Source organism: Bufo gargarizans, chromosome 1 (genome assembly GCF_014858855.1).
Source record: "Bufo gargarizans isolate SCDJY-AF-19 chromosome 1, ASM1485885v1, whole genome shotgun sequence".
Lineage (NCBI taxonomy): Eukaryota > Metazoa > Chordata > Amphibia > Anura > Bufonidae > Bufo > Bufo gargarizans.
This window is the reverse complement of record NC_058080.1, coordinates 100,441,798-100,460,348: the sequence shown is the minus strand read 5'-3', so window position 1 is coordinate 100,460,348 and position 18,551 is coordinate 100,441,798. Positions and strand designations below refer to the sequence as shown.

The window sequence follows — 18,551 nt, the reverse complement described above, 5'->3', positions numbered from 1 at the left end:
ACAATCCAACGGACACTGCACACTGCTGGGTTCCACTTCTCCAGATAAGGCACACACAAGCTTGCTTGGCCTTTGCAAAAGCTCATCTGGACAAAGAAGAAGACTTCTGGTCTTCTGTGTTATGGTCAGATGAAACAAAAATTGAATTGTTTGGTCACAATGATGTTTCCTTCATTTGGCGTAAAATGCGAGAAGCCTTCAACCCAAAGAACACCATCCCCAATGTCAAACGTGGTGGGAACCTAATGCTTTGGGGGTGTTTTTCAGCCAATGGACCAGGGAACCTAATCACAGAAAACGGCACCATGAAAAAAGAGCAATACATGAGGATTCTCAACGACAACATCAGGCAGTCTGCAGAGAAACTTGGCCTTGGACACCAGTGGACATTTCAGCATGACAATGACCCAAAACACACAGCAAAAAAGGTGAAGAAATGGTTAGCAGACAACAACATTAACGTTTTGGAGTGGCCCAGGCAGAGTCCAGACTTGAATCCAATTGAGAATCTGTGGAGGGAGCTAAAGAACAGGGTGATGGCAAGAAGACCCTCCAACCTGAAAGATTTGGAGCTTATTGCTAAAGATGAATGGGCAAAAATACCTGTGGAGACCTGCAAAAAGCTGGTCTGCAATTATAGGAAGCATTTGATTGCTGTAATAGCCAATAAAGGCTTTTCTATTGATTATTGTTTATTGAGAAGGGTATGAATAATTTTGGACTGGACACTTTTTGCTCATATGTAAATAAAAGCTGAGAAATGTTTTTTTTTCCACAATAATGTTGTCTTATTATCTTTTGGAAGACACCTATGTCATTTCCCATCCAAAAATTACTTGCTGGTTGAATAATAGTAACTTTAAGTCAAAATTTGACAGGGGTATGAATAATTATGGGCAGCACTGTATAATGAGAACAGAACACTCGTGTACACACCTTGTACCACATTATGATGTGATGTAGACAGTTTCTATGCCTCACTAGACAAGGAGAGGTGGCCTTGAGGAAAAGGGGGGTGTTTTCATGGGAAGGGGCATGGCATCAAATGGGACACTGTGTGCCAACAACACTGCACCAAAATCTTGTGCAACGTAAGCCAACTAATAGGTGGTTTAAAGTTATTCAAACGTGTTTCAAGATGCAGCAAATTTATCATACAGCCTGAGCCACTGAAATCAATTTGGTGTATCTTTTGTCTGCCTAGTGCAGTTATTAGATATGGTTAGTAAATGTACCCCATTGTCTCCTGGTTGCATGGTCAAACAATTATACTGGGGTACCACACTGGGTTGTGTATGATCTGCTTGGAACATTTAGCCCTTAGAAGGTCTTAAAATTAGGTATTTATTCAACAAAAATGAAGCCAAAATTGAAAAGCCATGAAAATACTAAGTACACCCTGTGAGTCAATAGCTCGTACAACCACCTTTAGCAGCAATAACTTGAAGTAGTAATTTTCTGACTTTATTAGTCTCTCACATCATTCGCGAGGAATTTTAGCTCACTCTGCTTCACAACATTGCTTCAGCTCATTGAAGTTTGTTGGCATTCGTTTATGCACAGCTCTGTTAAGGTCCCTCCACAGCATTTCAATTGGGTTGAGGTCTGGACTTTGACTCGACCATGGCAATACCTCGATTCTCTTCTTTTTCAGCCATTCTGATGAAGAATCTCTGATGTGCTTGGGATCATTGTCCTGTTGCAGTTGGATAGATGGTCTCACATTTGACTCTAGAATACTTTACTACCCAGAGGAGTTCATGGTTGACTCAATGATTGCAAGGTGTTGGGGTCCTGTGGCTACAAAAGAATCACCTCCCCACCACTGTGGATGTATTTGTACTGATATGCCTTGTTTTTGTTCCAAACATAGCGCTGTGCATTATGGTCAAACATCTCCACTTTGGTCTTATCTGTCCAAAGAACATTGGGGGTCATATATGACAAGATATACGACACTTTTGTGGCTGTCTGGCACAGATTATGTCACATGTCATGGTGCGGCAGAATCTGCGACTTCTACCCCGCTCACGCCAGGTCTAAAAAAGTGGACGAGGGTGGGGAAGGGGACAGTCTGGCAACCCAGTCTAATTCATAATTTTTCAAGCCTGGTTTAGGCATAGAAAAAGGTCTAAATGTAAGATACCAAGGAAGCTGTCTTACATTTAGAAGCGGAGGTGGATCCGCCGGTGCCTCTACATAACTTCGGCGATCCACCGCCAGCTATAGGACTTATTAAGACCGGCTTCTAAAATGCCGGTCTTAATAAATGTGCCCCACTGTTCCAAAAGTCTTGAGGTTTGTTCAGATGCAACTTTGCAAATTTAAGGCCTGCTGCCATGTTCTTTTTAGAGGCTTTCTCCTGCCAACCCTTCCAAAGAAAGCATACTTGTTCAATCTTTTTCTAATTGCACTGTCAAGAACTTGAACATTTAATATGCTCACTGAAGCCTGTAGCATCTTAGATGTACAGTAGTTCTTGGGATTTTTGTAATTTATCTGAGCATTGCATGCTGTGACCGTGGGATGAATTTGCTGGGATGTCCACTCATGCGAAGATATTCAGCTGTCTTGAATGGTTTCCACTTGTGAATAATCTTTTTCACTGTAAAATGACGGACTTAAAATTGTTTCCCAGATTGATGGGCAGCAACAAATGCTTCTCTAAGATCACTGCTGACGTCTTTCCTCCTTGGCATTGTTTTAACACATGTCTGAATGCTGCCGAGCAGCACACTTCCAAAACTTCTGCTTTGATAAATGTATTCACATTTGCTAATTATTATTTAATCAAGGGCATTTGATTAGCAGCAGTACCTGGCTGCTACGTACCCTCTTATAGAAGCAGCAAAGATGTTCTTACTTTTTCACAAAGAGCTTCTGCATTTAAGCCTAGTTTTTATTAAATAAATGATGACACTGAAACTTGTCATGTCTTGCTGTTCATCCCAGGTTGTGTTACCTAGTTGTAATACCTTCTAAGAAACAGATTTTTTTACTATGTTATGTAAAACTATAGAATTCAAAGGGGGTGTACTTAGTTTTTTCTCATGACTGCGTAGTATGTCTAACAGTTTATTGAACATGATGTCCTGGACTGATGTGTGGTTCCACTGTAGATCTCATCATAATCTAAACACTTAGGATCACATCTGGGATAAACAGCAAGATGCAGCATCCTGACTTAGTAAACATGTCATCATTCTGTATACACATGTAATATATGGCTTACTATCTACCAGGGACAGTAATGCTGATTTGTCATGCTAAGCATACTGCCATTGTATGGAGATGGTAAATGTGTTACTTCGGTGTGATTAATACAAGAAAGAATGTGTCCCATGTTAGGAATATGCTGACTGACTTTTTCTGATGGGCTCTGTGCTCATCTGCATCCTGGTTTCCTTTTACTGCGTAAACCACAACGCAGTGCCAGATACCACTGGTGCCCAGTGGACCCAACCACCATACAACGGGAGGCTTCCATTGTGTTGATGAAAATAAATAGTGCTGCATATTGTACTAGGTTTGCCATCAAATATTTTCGAGTCTGTGAGCCCCTGATGCAGATGCGAACATAGAGTTATGGTGTTCTCTACTACAGTCCTTGGGCCAGATTTATCATTAGCTCAGGTCAGAATAATGGAGTGAAAAAGTCCCCAAAAAAGTCCCAAACGCTAAAACTGCGCACAAATTTGCAACTTTTTTCTGCTCTGCACTATGCTCGCCAATTTTCTGAAATTGGGCGTGTTTTCTTATGTAAATTAATCTCTAGAAAGATTAACTATTGGGACTATTTAAAAAGTCGCATAAAAGTCGCAATTTCACTCCAGTGAGGACCATGCTTATCTTATGAGACTTTTTAATAGAACATGCGACTTTTTCATAAAAACTTGCGACTTTTTCGTAAAGACGTGCGACTTTTGTAAAGCTGCTTACTGACGGATAAACTGCTACCGTCAAACCACATTTATTACAGTCTTAAAGGGCCGATCATAAATCTGACTTGGCTAAAACTGACTTTAGCCATATGTTAAAGTGGAGTGAGCTGTCAGAGTCATGATAAATCTGGCCCCTATTTTATTCACTCATTTTGTAGCAGAGCACATCAGAGTAGAAGGGGGAGACTTGGTCATGCGACTGAAAATGATACAAGTATACAATGTAATGGTGAAAGGAGTCTTAAATATTATCAACTTGCAAAATGCAGAGAGTAATTCTTCTAATAACAATACCGGCATTTAGTTTCTAGAAGCATTACACTAGAAAGGGAGAGCGATGGCTATATCTAGTAATATTCTACAGATGTGATCATCTAGCATGTCTCCCTGGAAAGGAAAGGTGAGGAGCATTGAAATTACACTCTCATATTGTATACCCATGTGAATGTACATAATACATAGTATAATAAAGATATTCCTGCACGTTTTTGCACTGCAATAATGACATCAATTTTAGAACTTGGAGGCAAAGAAGGTCCCTAGTGCTGGAAGTCCTAAAATAGGCCAACTCAAATTGACCCTGCTTAAATCCTTGAAACAAAAGTGGAAAAGGCGCAGCAGACCTCCCGACAGCCAGGGCCTGTAACCTAGCAGCATCGGAAACACAACACAGATCTAATGTTTGGATTATTTGGTGCGGCAATGACAAGAGTTTATTTGCTTAGCATATAATCCTTTTTGTGTTTTTATCTTGGCCCGAAATTCGGAACAGCCTTAGCGGGCGTAGATTTCACTTTAGCTGATCTGTAATATTATATTCCCATCTCCACGCTCTGCAGTCTTATGTCACAGAGGAATCGCTTATTTCATTTTTTTCTCATGGCAGTCAATGCCTAAGAGTTTAAGTAAATGTGACCGCCAGATTTGGGATTCACATTCAAGGGTTCTGCAAGATGAAGCATTAAGAGAAAGTAAGTACTGTATTTTCTCATGCTCCTGTCACCCTTGTGTTCCTAATATTAAACAATGATTTCCTCCTCTTCCCATTTACTTTTTCCCTTTTATCTAGATATGTATATTGATGTTTTTGTTATCTCTCATTTAGGAATATCTGGCTCAGCTGGTTGAGTTTGATGTGTACTCCACCTTCAAGATTGATATGTGTCAATCGGTCTTAAAGGGGACTAGTTCTGGGGCCTTTAACCCACCAGGACACAGTTAGGGTTTAACATGCCCATGCCAAAACCGTCCATTCCAGCACTAGGTATTACTGAGAAGACTTTGGAGAGGAGTCTGGCACATGCGCAGTGAACTGTACTGTACTGTGGAATGTGTTGGACTCATCTGTGGACTCTTCTCTCGTAATTTATATATTTTTTTTTATACCTTATGCTGAAATGGTGAAATGGACAGCTTTGACCCTGGTACAACCTGCTGGTGGTTTAGTGGACCCAAACCTAGTGGCAGGTTTTCTTTAAATTGTCCTTAAAACATGTACTTCTCACCATATATGTCTATTTAATGGTCAGGCTATTTTCACACTGCACTTTGCAGCGTACATTGGAGCTAAACATGGAGAAGATTTCCATTGTATCCCTCCATTCTATAGCTACGCAACCGCATTAGTCGCCTATAGGCTTCCATTGCAAAATAAACGTTCAATGAAAGATGCCTCTGTAGGAAATAATGCAGCATACAAAGAAAAAAGGCATACCAACATATATTAGCTGCTGCGGTTTGCTTTCCGCCCTGGGATGCGGAGCAAAATAGATCCGTCATGACCCACAATGCAAGTCAATGGGGACGGATCAGTTTTCTCTGACACAATCTGACACAATAGAAAACGGATCCGTCCCCAAATGACTTCCAATGGAGTTCATGACGGATCCGTCTTGGCTATGTTACAGATAATACAACCGGATCCGTTCATAACGGATACAGATGGTTGTATTATCAGTAACGGAAGCGTTTTTGCTGAACCCTGCCGGATCCAGCAAAAAACGCTAGTGTGAAAGTAGCACAGGTAACAGGTCATCCAGTTTCACGGTACAAATCTGCTGACAGATGCCCTTTAAATGGCCAGACTAATTTATTTTGTGTTAATTATGCGTAATTATTACTCCTCATACAAAAAATACATACCCGGGTAACTTTTTATCTCTAATGAGTATATGAATTGACAAATCCATTAGGATGTCTGGTATCAGACTTTCTCAGAATGGACAATTCCTATAATGACGATACACATGAAATATATCAACCACGCCCTTGCGTGGTAGAGATAAATTGCTGTGGTTGAACTGGCATTTGATGAAGGTGAGTTCTTGTTTGAATGTGCTCTCAGATAACAATACCTGTGGGTTGGCAGCCATGATGGTATAGTTTCCGTCATCATCCAGGAGAGAGGCAGAAGTATGAAGGGAGCAGGTCCCATCAGGTTCTCTCTGGATCCTGTAGTGTTCACTTCTTTTTGAGATTTGTTTGCCATCTTTAAACCAATAAATCTGTAGATACAGAGAAAATAAGTAGAAGCTAGTCACTGTAGGAGAAATGACACGTATCAAGAAGCACATACAGATATGACAGCGGTAGGTCTAGGCGGCTGCTCGTATACCGCTTTCTATCCCAGCATATTAAAGAAATGAGCACACTGATCGAAAAGCTTTTTTAAACATAAGGAAAATGGATTTAACCAAGAATGCTAATCTCTGAAAGGTTACAAGACATCCTCACTTTGTGGGAATATCATGCATTCCACCCAAAGAGGCATGAAATCAGAGGGAGGAATCTGTACTGCTTCAGAGAGAAGACTCCAGAAAACCCAGCAAAGCCATACCTTAATGAATACAGTCTTAGCAATGCAGCATGGAAAATGGGCACTATGCAAACAGTTTTTGCCTTGGGTCCAGTGAGGGCTACCTATCCAGATTATTGGGTCTCCATGATGCTTCAACATTTTCAAAGAGTCAGACATCCCTGTCTACTTGACAGATGCCAGCTACAGATATCATCAGAAATGTTTTTCCACCGATCGACCTATGTTGCCAATGTGTAGCATATAGGCCTAACAAGTTTATTTTTTCTATAAACTCTTCCTGCCTATCATCCTTCATATTACCCCATCGTTGAAGCAGAATGGGGAACTTCATTCAAGTGATTTCCCAGCCACCCTACTGCAACATTCATAAAGTCTTTTTCGTATGAGAACATGGACTTGACAGCAAACTTAACCCCCATCCCCCATCTTTCCAATGGTCATGTACGACTACTGTTGCTTTATAAAGACGATGAATCATGTAATTGGACACAGATGAAAGCACAATAAATCCAGCATCTCTCCTACTTAGCTGTACCTTCCAAGCCCCTGGCTGTATGAGAACACCGCCTGCTCATTGTGTGTGCTGTACAGAATGTGCCACGTGTCAGCAGGAAGACCCCACTACCAGTAATAGCTCGTAGGTAGCATAACGGTCTCTTTCTCCATTCAGATATGTGTATGTATCTACAAGCAAAAACCAACACTGGGGGGAAATTTATCAAACTGGTGTAAAGTAGAACCAGCTTAGTTACCCGTAGCAACCAATCAGATTCCATCTTTCATTTTCCAAAGGAGCTGTGAAAAACTAACTAAGCAAGTTCTACTTTACAACAGTCTGATAAATCTTCCCCCGATCCCGCGGTCCTCCCCGTGTACAACAGTAGGTTTCTTTGGAAATATCTAAGCATTGATCAGCCATAACCACCTGCCTTATATTGTCTAGGTCCCCCTCATGTTACCAAAACATCTCAGACCCATTGAGGTATGGACCTTGTAAAAAAACGTATACTTTATTTATACTCTGCAGGATACAAGAACGTAGTGTGCTGCGTTTTTGTTTCCTTTTTTTCTAATGTATGCATCAAAGGGAGGCATAAAACGTGATGTGAACACAGCCTAATGCTACTTTCACATCTGAACGCAGCAAAAACGCTTCCGTCATGATAATACAACCGGCTGCATCCGTATTGAACAGATCCAATTATAATATCTCTAAAATAGCCACAACAGATAAGTCACTAAAACCATCGTAAGTCAATGGGTGACGCATCCATTTTCTTTTGTGTCCAAGAAAACGGATCCGGCACCATTGAGTTACATTGTGTGTCATGACGGATCCCTCTTGCTCCGCACCACATCGGGGATAGAAAAAAGCTGCTTGCAGCCTTATTCTGTCCACGATGGGGACGTAACCAAACAGAACGGAATGTGCTCTGGTGCACTCTGTTACGTTCAGTTTTGTCCCCATTTACATGAATGGGGACAAAACTGAAGTGTTTTTCTTCGTTAGTGAGATCCTATGACCAGCATATTGCACTGTCTAATAGCGATCTGCCCCCGGTAAACCACTGTGTAATCAGACCAGTGCAGATGACCTGTGTAATCAGACCAGTGCAAATGAGTGCCGATGGATGTGTTATCCTTGATTGGAGCTCGCACTGCCTGACCATCAGACCAAGTAATAGACCTTTACTTAATGAAGACACTCAGATAAATACTCAGACCCTATACTCATTGTGCTCATTTAAATTCAGGGGAAAAGCTTATAACGTTATCTCCTTGTAAACTGACTAAAGAGATAAGGTCCTTTCTAAAGGCTGTATTAGGCCCCTTTCACACGGGCGAGTATTCCGCCCCATTCATTTCTATGGGGCTGTTCACATGAGCAGCGATTTTCGCGCATCACTTGTGCGTTGCGTGAAAATTGCAGCATGCTCTATATTCAGAGTTTTTCACATAACACAGGCCCCATAGAAGTGAATAGGGTTGCGTGAAAATCGCAAGCATCCGCAAGCAAGTGCGGATGAGGTGCGATTTTCACGCACGGTTGCTAGGAGACGATCGGGATGGAGACCTGATCATTATTATTTTCCCTTAGAACATGGTTATAAGGGAAAATAATAGCATTCTGAATACAGAATGCAGAGTAAAATAGCGCTGGAGGGGTTAAAAAATAAATAAAAAATAATTTAACTCACCTTAATCCACTTGATTGCGAAGCCCGGCATCTCTTCTGTCTTGATCTTAGCTCTGTGCAGCAACAGGACCTGTGGTGACATCACTCCGGTCATCACATGATCCATCACCATGGTAAAAGATCATGTGATGGATCATGTGATGACCGGAGTGACGTCACCACAGGTCCTGTTGCTGCACACAGCTAAGATCAAGACAGAAGGAGATGCCGGGCTTCGCGATCAAGTGGATTAAGGTGAGTTAATCAGACCCCTTCAGCCCTATTGTACTATGCATTCTGTATTCAGAATGCTATTATTTTCCCTTATAACCATGTTATAAGGGAAAATAATACAATCTACAGAACACCGATCCCAAGTGGGTTTGGGTACCAAACATGCGCGATTTTTTTCACGCGAGTGCAAAACGCATTACAATGTTTTGCACTCGCGCGGAAAAATCGTGCGTGTTCCCGCAACGCACCCGCACATTTTCCCGCAACGCCCGTGTGAAAAAGGCCTTATATACAGAGATCATAAGGCCTATTGAAAGATTCAATTTGCCTGGGTAATCAGTGGCAGTATTACACAGCCAGTCTAATACACTCTTTAGGCTGGTATTAGACCAGCAGATGCGGCTGATGATTGTTGGGTAGAAAGTGTTCCTTCCTGGCAATCGCATGGTCAGCGTGGAGGAGACCGCTGCTATTATATGCAGCAATCTCCTCCACAGTATGGGGCGGAGCAATTGCTAATGCAATTACTTGTCCCCATACAGAATCATTATTTACCAGCAACAGACCTGGATTAGACAGTACGATCTGCCACCGGCAAACAATAACTTTTAGGCATGCTTAAAAATTGCAATTACCCAATCATCGAGCATTTGCTCATTCATCGGGTAATCAGCGGCAATATTACACTGCAAGATGGTCGCTAACGAGTTATAACTTTCAAACTGCTACCGCTAGGACCCCACTAATCACAAGAAAGGGGATGCTGTACCCCTCAGAGTACAGTGCACGTCTACTTCCAGAACTCCTACAGAGATGAATGGAGCAGCAGTCCACATGCTCGACCTGGCAATCCATTCATTTCAAGAGGCTCTGAGAGGTACAGGGTCCCCACTCTTGTGACTGGTGGGGCTCCCAGAAGTAGGACCCCACTGATCTAATAGTTTTTCTCTACCCTGAAGATAGGAGATCATTTGTAGCAGCTGGAATACCCCTTTAATGTAATCCACGCAGAGAAGTATGGGGTGTGGGATAAATACCTGAGGCTTTGCTATTTCTATTTGGGTAACTTAAATGATATCACCAATGCTAATCTAGCACAAGGTTACGTGTCAGAAAAAAACAAGACCTTAACAAGTCTCCATACGTTTAAAGGAGTTGTCTCATGAAAACAAAACCCATCCATGTGCCCTATTAGGGTATATGAATGTCACGCTCAGGGCACACCTCTACTAACCCAAACAAAGAGCCACTTTGTAAGTGTCTGGCTGGCTGCCGCTTCCCCCAGGAAAATGGTTGTTGTGGCAGCCAAGAGTGGTTACAAACTCTTGCAAAAATTAAATTATCTTTTTTTTTGTCACCAGAAACAGCTCCACTTTTGTCCATGGACTGTATGTGGTATTGCAGCTCAACCTCCATTCACTTCAATGGGAATCAGCTGCAATGTCAGACAAAGCCCACGGACAAGTACAGTGATGTGACGTTTCGAAATCCTGGTCTATCCCTTTAAAGAGGACCTGTCACCTGCCAGGTATTTATCCTACACTCCACACTTGCATTCATAATGTAATAATACTGGAGCGTATTCATATAACATTATGTTGTACCATTCCTCTGTTATTGCTACTAGTAGCTCATGAATGAATTGCCAACAGTCTGCAACAGTGTCCAGCTGGGTGTTACCACTCATAGGATAGGGTAAATCTGTGCAGAAACACCCCCAACTGGTAACACCCAGCTGGACATTATTGCAGACTGTTGCCAACTCATTCATAAACTTGAAGTAGGAATAACAGAGGAATGGCACAACATAGAGTCATAAGAATTGATGCTCCTGAATTGTTATTGCATGGGAAATGCAAATAGTTACTAAAACAAACATGTCTGGAGAGGCGACAGGTCCTCCGATTTACAATAGCAGCAACATTTTCCAGGTTACTGATGGTTTATCTCCACTGTGCCATCCGACACATAACATGGCAGCTTTTATATTACTGTGTTGTTGCCACTGGTGTATTGTAAGAAGAATATTGACCTAAGCCTTGGATAGGAATAGAGAGGAAATATCTTTTAACTCCTAAACAATGCAAAATAAGAAAAGTAAAACATGCACAGTTTCTCAGCATGTCATGTCGATTTAATCTGAGCTGTTAAGTGGAGATGTATGCAATCACACTAATTAGATGCTGCCTTTCTACAGGCTTAACATAAACTTTCATTAGGCTTCTCTCCAGCCCATCAGACGTGTGTGAACCCAGCGTGGATGCTAATAGTTTACTTCTGGAATGTCTAGCATATTGTCTAATAAACAGGTTGCTACGATACTGTTGCTGTGTCTGTAAAGTGTAATGGAGATGCAATCTGCCAACCCTAATAATTTTCTCAAGGATAAGAAATATCCCTTTATGACATTCATTGATCTCAAGTTTCTGAAGTGTAATGTGGAAAGAAGAGAAGAAAGGTCCCATTGAGTGCAAGTGAAAAGTCTGGGAAGTATAAATAATGGGCGTCTTTTTCTCCCGCACCGCCGGCTGCCCTGCTATTCTGAGATGGAACGTTAAACATTTATTAAGGAGTATGGCCAATACACTCTATCTTCCAAGTATAACATGGACTGCAAATTAGAAAAACTAGTCCTACAAAAATGTAATTAAACTGTGCACATTTTTTAAAAAGAAAATTGGAAAACAATTTCTGTCATTTCTTTATATAACGCTGAATTTATTTTTAAGTTCTGACTATTAGCCAAATAACACAATGCTTGGAACTGGGTGTATGTGACAGGCCCTCTTTTGTTGCGGTACATACTTACAGGCATTGAGGTATTCATCTGTGGTATGTGAGCTTACACTGCATGTATTGTCTGGGGAAAGTCCTGTCCGCATCAGATATGCATTCCTCACCGTGATTAATACATCATTAATGCCAGGTAAGCTTATAATATTTTCTAATACCCTATTACTAAAACAAAAAAGCCCCAGATAAGTTTATACAAATCATCGAAAAAATAGTCATAACTTCCAGCAGTATGACCAGTGATCAACCCACAAAAAGTCCACTTGATTCCAGGGTCAATAATAACGCTCTGGTCTTACCAGTCTATCATAGACTTCCTAAGAACAATGCTTGAATGGTAAACTACCGTACACTGTTGAGGCTATAAAAATTTTAAAAAAAAGTCAGGAATGTAGGCTATAGCACAGTATGTATTCCTCTGTGTTAGCCCTAGAAGAATATCTGTCCTGACAAAGATAACTCCACAAAAATCACCCTTAGAGACCCTCATAAAGCCCTACATGAATAAACACATTATATCAAAGCATTTCCCTCTTTATCAGGACATAAAGCAAATAGGTCCATAACATAGTGCAATTAAAGGAGTTGTTCAGAATTTTGATATTGATGGCCTATAAATATAAAATTTTTGGACAACTCCTGTAATTGCACTATATTATGCACTTATTTGCTCCTCTGCTGATCATATGTTTAGTTGTAACTCCACTGTTGGATTCAGTGCTAAAACTACACAGCCCATTGTGTATTGAAGTGAATGGGAGCATCACTACAGTTAGAGCTGTGTAGTTCCTGCTCCTAAAGCTAAAAAAAAATTGCCTTAAAAGGGGTTATTCAGAGTTATGTTAAAAAAAAGCACTGTAAAAATGATCAGTAATATGCTACCCTGTCTGCAGTCTGACTGCAGGGATACTCAGCAGCATGTTATATGTGTAGGACTATGTGTAGTCCCAGCTGTATAGTACAATGGCACTGTTCATATACACAGGATCTTCCCCCTACCTGTTCTTGTGCAATGCTCTGCAGACACTTACTCAGTCAGCAGAAGAGTACAGAGAAGAGAACTCCTCCGGACTTTGTCAGCTCTGTGTTTGCAGGGTGAGGAGGGAGGGAAGATCCTATGCATAGCATTTGTCTCCTCACTGCCTGCACCTGCTCAGCAAACCCTCCAGCCCCGAGTCTTTGCTGCTGATGGTAGAAGGGGTTAAACTGCGCTGAAGAATCCAGTGGGAGGGGAGACACAGGGCAGACAGCTAGGCCAGCAGAATGGGCAGTGTAGGGGGCGTGGCTTATCACTCCAACCAGCACAGCTTTCACAGTGACGTCTTGTGCATGGAGGCAGACCTGCTTCCTCAGGCTTGTGCATGGAATGTCATCAGAGCAGGGAAAGAAACTGACATCACAGGTCATATGACCCTCACCTAACTAGCAGAACGGGGCCACTGTAAATGAAGGAAGTGAATTGAAAACCCTTACATTTGCATAGTTAGAAACATACACAGAACAAAAAAATAACTTGGACAACCCCTTTTAGGGGTTCATTTTTCCTTGTGCAGTTTCCTAATACAAGTATCAGACTGAGATAACTCATATAGGGTTCTTAGCAAGGTGGGAAGTACCGCAGCACAAACTGTGTCCGTTTCTGCAGCGGAAAACACTGTGGACTTTGCAAAGGCTACCAAATGTGGGTTTTATTTTTTCATCTGCATTAGCCAAATGAAAGCTGCTTTCCATTATCCATGCATAGCAGAACACATTTTACATTCTGTAATTTCACTGGTAAAGTTGCATAACTTGAAATGGCATATTTTAAGCCGCACAAACATGAGCGCACTGTCATTTCCAAGATCAGAGAATAAATTGCACGTCTTCCTTGAAATCTGTGAGTCTGGTACACACATAACATAGCATTAAGAAAGCACAGATTATGAAATAAACTCCCCACATCTTCCTTAAAACTCCTTGGGTTTGGCACCCTTTAAATCAAAAGCAGATACATATTGTATATGAGCGAAGCTGTTTTATAGGACACAGATGTACCAGGTATGTAGGTATGCAGCATGTATTTATTCTTAAATATGATTTAGCACACTCGCTGTGATGGAGAGGTTTATCAAAAGATCTTAAGATAAAAAAAAGCAATTTAAAGGGTTTTTGCCAAAAATATTCTACATTTTTCAAATCAACACCTATATCTGAATCCTTTTGAAAATTTACTATAGCCACTGAGTTATTCAATAAAATGTATCTGTATAGCGCCACCTGCTGTTTCTTCTTTTCCTTATTTCTCCATCCACCTTGCTGCGGTGGTTGCACACGCTCAGTTTAAAGCTTCAACTATTACCAGTCATATCTTATGTTAGAAGCCGATGTAGAGGAGAAACCCAGGGTCGAGCAAATACAGTTGGCATGCTATGTATAATATGATGATCTCTTTTATACTGTGCAATATGAACTAGCATTTAAACTGTTTCATATAAATGCTCTTGAACTGTTATGTGTTTTCAACCTGGCTGGTTCTTTTTCTCAGCCAATCTGGAGTATTGGGTAAACACAAAGAAGTTATTAAAGATGTATTCCCATCTTTACTTACTTATATAGCGCTGACATATTCCATAGCACTTTACAGACATTATAATCATTCGCTGTCCCCTGTGGGTCTCAAATTCTAAATTCCCTATCATTATGTCTTTGGAGTGTGGGGGGGAACCAGAGTACCTGGAGGAAACCCACGCAAACACAGGGGAAACATACAAATTGTCCCTGGTGAGAACCTAGGACTCCAGTGCTGCAAGGAAACAGTGCTAACCACTAAGCCACCATTCTGTCCAAAGTATACCTTAAATATCTGATCAGAGCAGTGAATGGAGAAAGCCATGCATGCTCAGCCTACTCTCCACACATAAGATAAGAGTGGCTCCAAAAGGTGGGACCTACACCTATCAGACATTTATGGCATATTCTGTGGATATGCCATAAATGTCCAGATGAATGAACCCCTTTGATGTCTAATACCAAATTCAAAATTAGACGTATTTCCTCTTGCCAGAGAGTGGTGCATCATGGGAGCCCAGGTGCCAGTTACACAATTTGGGCTGTCAGGTCTCTTTCCATGGGGCATAGCAAAATTTTTAAAGCAGTTGTGGCTGTGAATGGAGGCGACTACATGAAACTCAAAATTGGTAAGGAGTAAAGCAAGGCAAGCAAAATCAAGCAAGTTTAGATTTCAACTTCAGTATAAATGGTTCAGACAGAAGGGAGGTCACATTCCTGACTTTTGACTCAGCCCGTACAGAGTAAATCTGAAACCATACCTTTGGTTTTGGATTGCCAGTGACCTTGCAGGTGAATGTAGCCGGCATCCCTTCAAATATCTTATAATGCCTTAATTTTGTCTCAAAGTGAGGAGGAGTGCTGTCCTCTTCAAAGTCTTCTCCATGTTCCACTTCATCATCTGATTCTTCAACCGGAGACCGCTCAAGACGGTACTCTATTTCACTGATAAGCCTCTGCTCAAAGCTGGACACTTTGTATTCCTGCCGGATTGAAGGAAAGATTAAATTAATAATCCTACAATTATTTCATGTTTTGCTCCCCTTCATTTCTGGTACAAGCCTGAAATAAAACAAAGTTTAGACTAAAAACTGAACTTCGATCATGCTGGACTGAAGGCTTCACCTATTCTTCCACCACAAGGGAGCTGCTCATTCTGAAATATAACTGAGCTTTTTATTACACCCATCACTGCAATCTGCACGAAGAATGTCCTGCAGGCATCTAATAAAAAATGTAGTAGATTGTGGTCTGCTCAGAGATACATTACTGACATTCACATTTGGTCTCTACACCTCAAGGATAATTTATTATCTCAGGGGAGATGGATGAAGGCAGACATTAGTCTGTAAGTGCTTCAGTCTATGTATTTACAGCCCAGTAAATGTCACATGGAGAAAACACAATGTGGTAGTGTTATCTGTCAGTCCATGAGACAGAAGCCGGTATCATATTGTGCCATAGGAATAACATGAGTCTCTCCGGAGAACTATATACTACATGTTATGTTTAAGTGCTTTTACGATCTTTTCTTGTATTAGTTCTCTTTGCAGTAAAGGAATGCACAAGGAGACCAATGCTGAGGGTCGCATAGGAGGGCATGATGTGTGTAACATTTCTAAACATTCCTAAAGCCTAACGTGGTATTTCTAAAGTCATTTCTAAGATACTGACTTATAAACAGGTGATGACTGGTTCCAACACCAAAGTTTTCTAATAATTCCTGCGGATAAATGGATACAATGTGTGACTTTGTAGAGTACGTACATATGGGTATTACCCAGTTGTAAGGTAGAGGGTATTATGTAAAAATACTATGCTTGGAGACTACTGAGAACATGATATGTGGATATTGGCGAGAATGCAACTCAAGTAATGTCTTAAAGAGGACCTTTTATGGGTCCAGACATTATGAAATAACTAGCAGGTTATGTAGGGCACTGTGCACGGATCTAATATTTCTTACTAGTTTGTCTGGGCGCCGCTCCCTTCGCCCGCTGTGCCCCCCCCCCCCAGTTTTCCTGTCTGGTATGCTAATGTGTAGCATCGGTACAGGGAGGAGGAGACTGCCCTGCTTCTCAATGGACGTCTCCTTCTCCCTGACTGTAGCGCAGTCCAATCGCAGTGGAGAGCGTCACAGCCAGGGAGAAAAAAAACGCTCTCTTCTGCGATTGGACCACGCTACAGTCAGGGAGAAGGAGACGTCCATTGAGAAACAGGACAGTCTCCTCCTCCCTGCACCGACGCTAATCATTAGCATACATGGCGGGAAAACTGCAGGGGGGCACAGCGGGCGAACGCAGTGGCGCCCAGACAAACTAGTAAGCAATATTACAATTGTGCACAGTGTCCTACATAGCCTGCTAGTTTTTTTTATAATATCTGGACCCATGAAAGGTCCTCTTTAACTCAAAGGGATTGTCCATGCCACTTGGTTCCAGATCTGTGGGTCTGGACCTGTCTTGTGAGTGAAGTCAGTGGCTGCCTTACAGGCGCTCAACCCCCAACAAACAACGCACACTAGGGTCAATTTCATAGGAAGCCAATTTGCCTATTAGGATATTTTTGGAGTGTGGGAGGAAACTGGAGTACCTGGAGGAAACCCATGCAAACACAGGGAGAACACACAAACTATATGCAGATGTTGTCCCTGATAGGATTTGAATTCAGGACCCTAGCGATGAAAGGGTCCAGTGCTAACCACTGAGCCACCATGCTGCCCCTCTTCACGGAGGGGCTCATGTGCAAAGCTGCAGCTAATGGCTTGCCTTACTCATTGCTGTGCTACTGGCCACTTGGGGACATGCACCACTGAGGCCAGTCACTGGCTGCAGCGGCAAATGTGACACGCAGTAAATCTACAAATGGGGACCAGGGGTCCAGTAAAAACATGTAGGGACCCATGGATTAGAACTGAGGCAGTTTAGTACAGCTCGCTTCACAGGTCCGACAGGGTGGGCGTGAATTTAAAAATAAAAGTTAATGTTGGACAATCCCTTTAAAGGGTTTTCCCATGAACAATACTTATCTCCTATCCACAAGAGTGGGGGTTCTGTGTTCCCCAGTTTGAATTAATTTGCAGTTGCATATGTTCGCTGCTGCTCCATTCAGCTGTATGGGGCTGATGAAAACAGCAGAGTGCTGTGCAGTGGGAAATCATTACTACTGGGAAAATGCTTATGAGGCAGCGGCCTCTGCCAACATGAAAGATAACCGCTAAGCTGTGAGGGCTGAGTGAAGCTAGTTCACAAATGTTCCTCAATGAGATGTATCGAGGGTGGCCAACCCATGGCTCTTGAAACGCATGCGGCTCTTTGGTTCTTCAAGTGTGGCTCTAGCTGTGGAACCGGGAAGCAGCCAGGCCGGCTCACTCTCCACCCCACCCCATGCTCAGAACTCTTTTCCTGATCGGGCACTGTTGCTACTTTGCAGCTCCAGCTCACTCTCCACTACGTCTTGATGCACACAGTGTGAGAACATAGTACTTGGGGACACGCACTATGACCTGACGTTGTGCTCATCAGGTAACAGTGGAGAGCGTGTCAGACCTGCAGAGTAGCAGGTGCCCGAGCAGGAGCCCAATGCCTGTTCAGGAGAGGGAAGATTTTAAATTATAGAACTGAGCATGGGGGTCCGATCTAAACATGGGAGGTTCTGATCTGAGCATGGGGGGGTCTTGTTTGAGCATGGGTTGGTCAAGTCTGAGCATGGGCAGACAGATCTGAGAAGGGGGGGATATCTGAGTACTGAGGGTCTGACACTGGGAGTCTGATTTGTGTTGTCTGATCCGAGCATGGGGGTCTAATTTGGAGGTCTGATGAGGTTTGGGGATCTAATTTTAGGTCAGATGAGGATTGGGGATCTGATTTAGGAGTCTGATCTGAGGTCTGATAAAAAATATATTTTTTCTTTTTTTCTCTGCTAATGAAAAATAAGAAAAAAATATTTTTATCAGACCTCAGATCAGATGAAAAAACCTAGGTGCATATTGTAGGGCTAAAATTACGTTGACTCGTGTGTAAATGTATAGCTTGTGGCT

The 18,551-nt window shown here is 42.0% G+C and overlaps 1 protein-coding gene across 4 annotated transcripts in view; it reads right to left on the bottom strand.

The window, feature by feature from the left end:
* PALLD (palladin, cytoskeletal associated protein) overlaps positions 1 to 18,551 on the bottom strand; it is a 328,505-nt gene that overhangs the window by 21,165 nt on the left and 288,789 nt on the right. For all 4 annotated transcript variants that reach the window (XM_044297022.1, XM_044297030.1, XM_044297039.1 and 1 more), the window contains 2 exons: positions 15,274 to 15,495; positions 6,296 to 6,445 (listed from right to left, as the gene is read on the bottom strand). In XM_044297022.1, the coding sequence (XP_044152957.1) occupies positions 6,296 to 6,445; positions 15,274 to 15,495 (372 nt within the window). The remainder of the gene's footprint in view (positions 1 to 6,295; positions 6,446 to 15,273; positions 15,496 to 18,551) is intronic.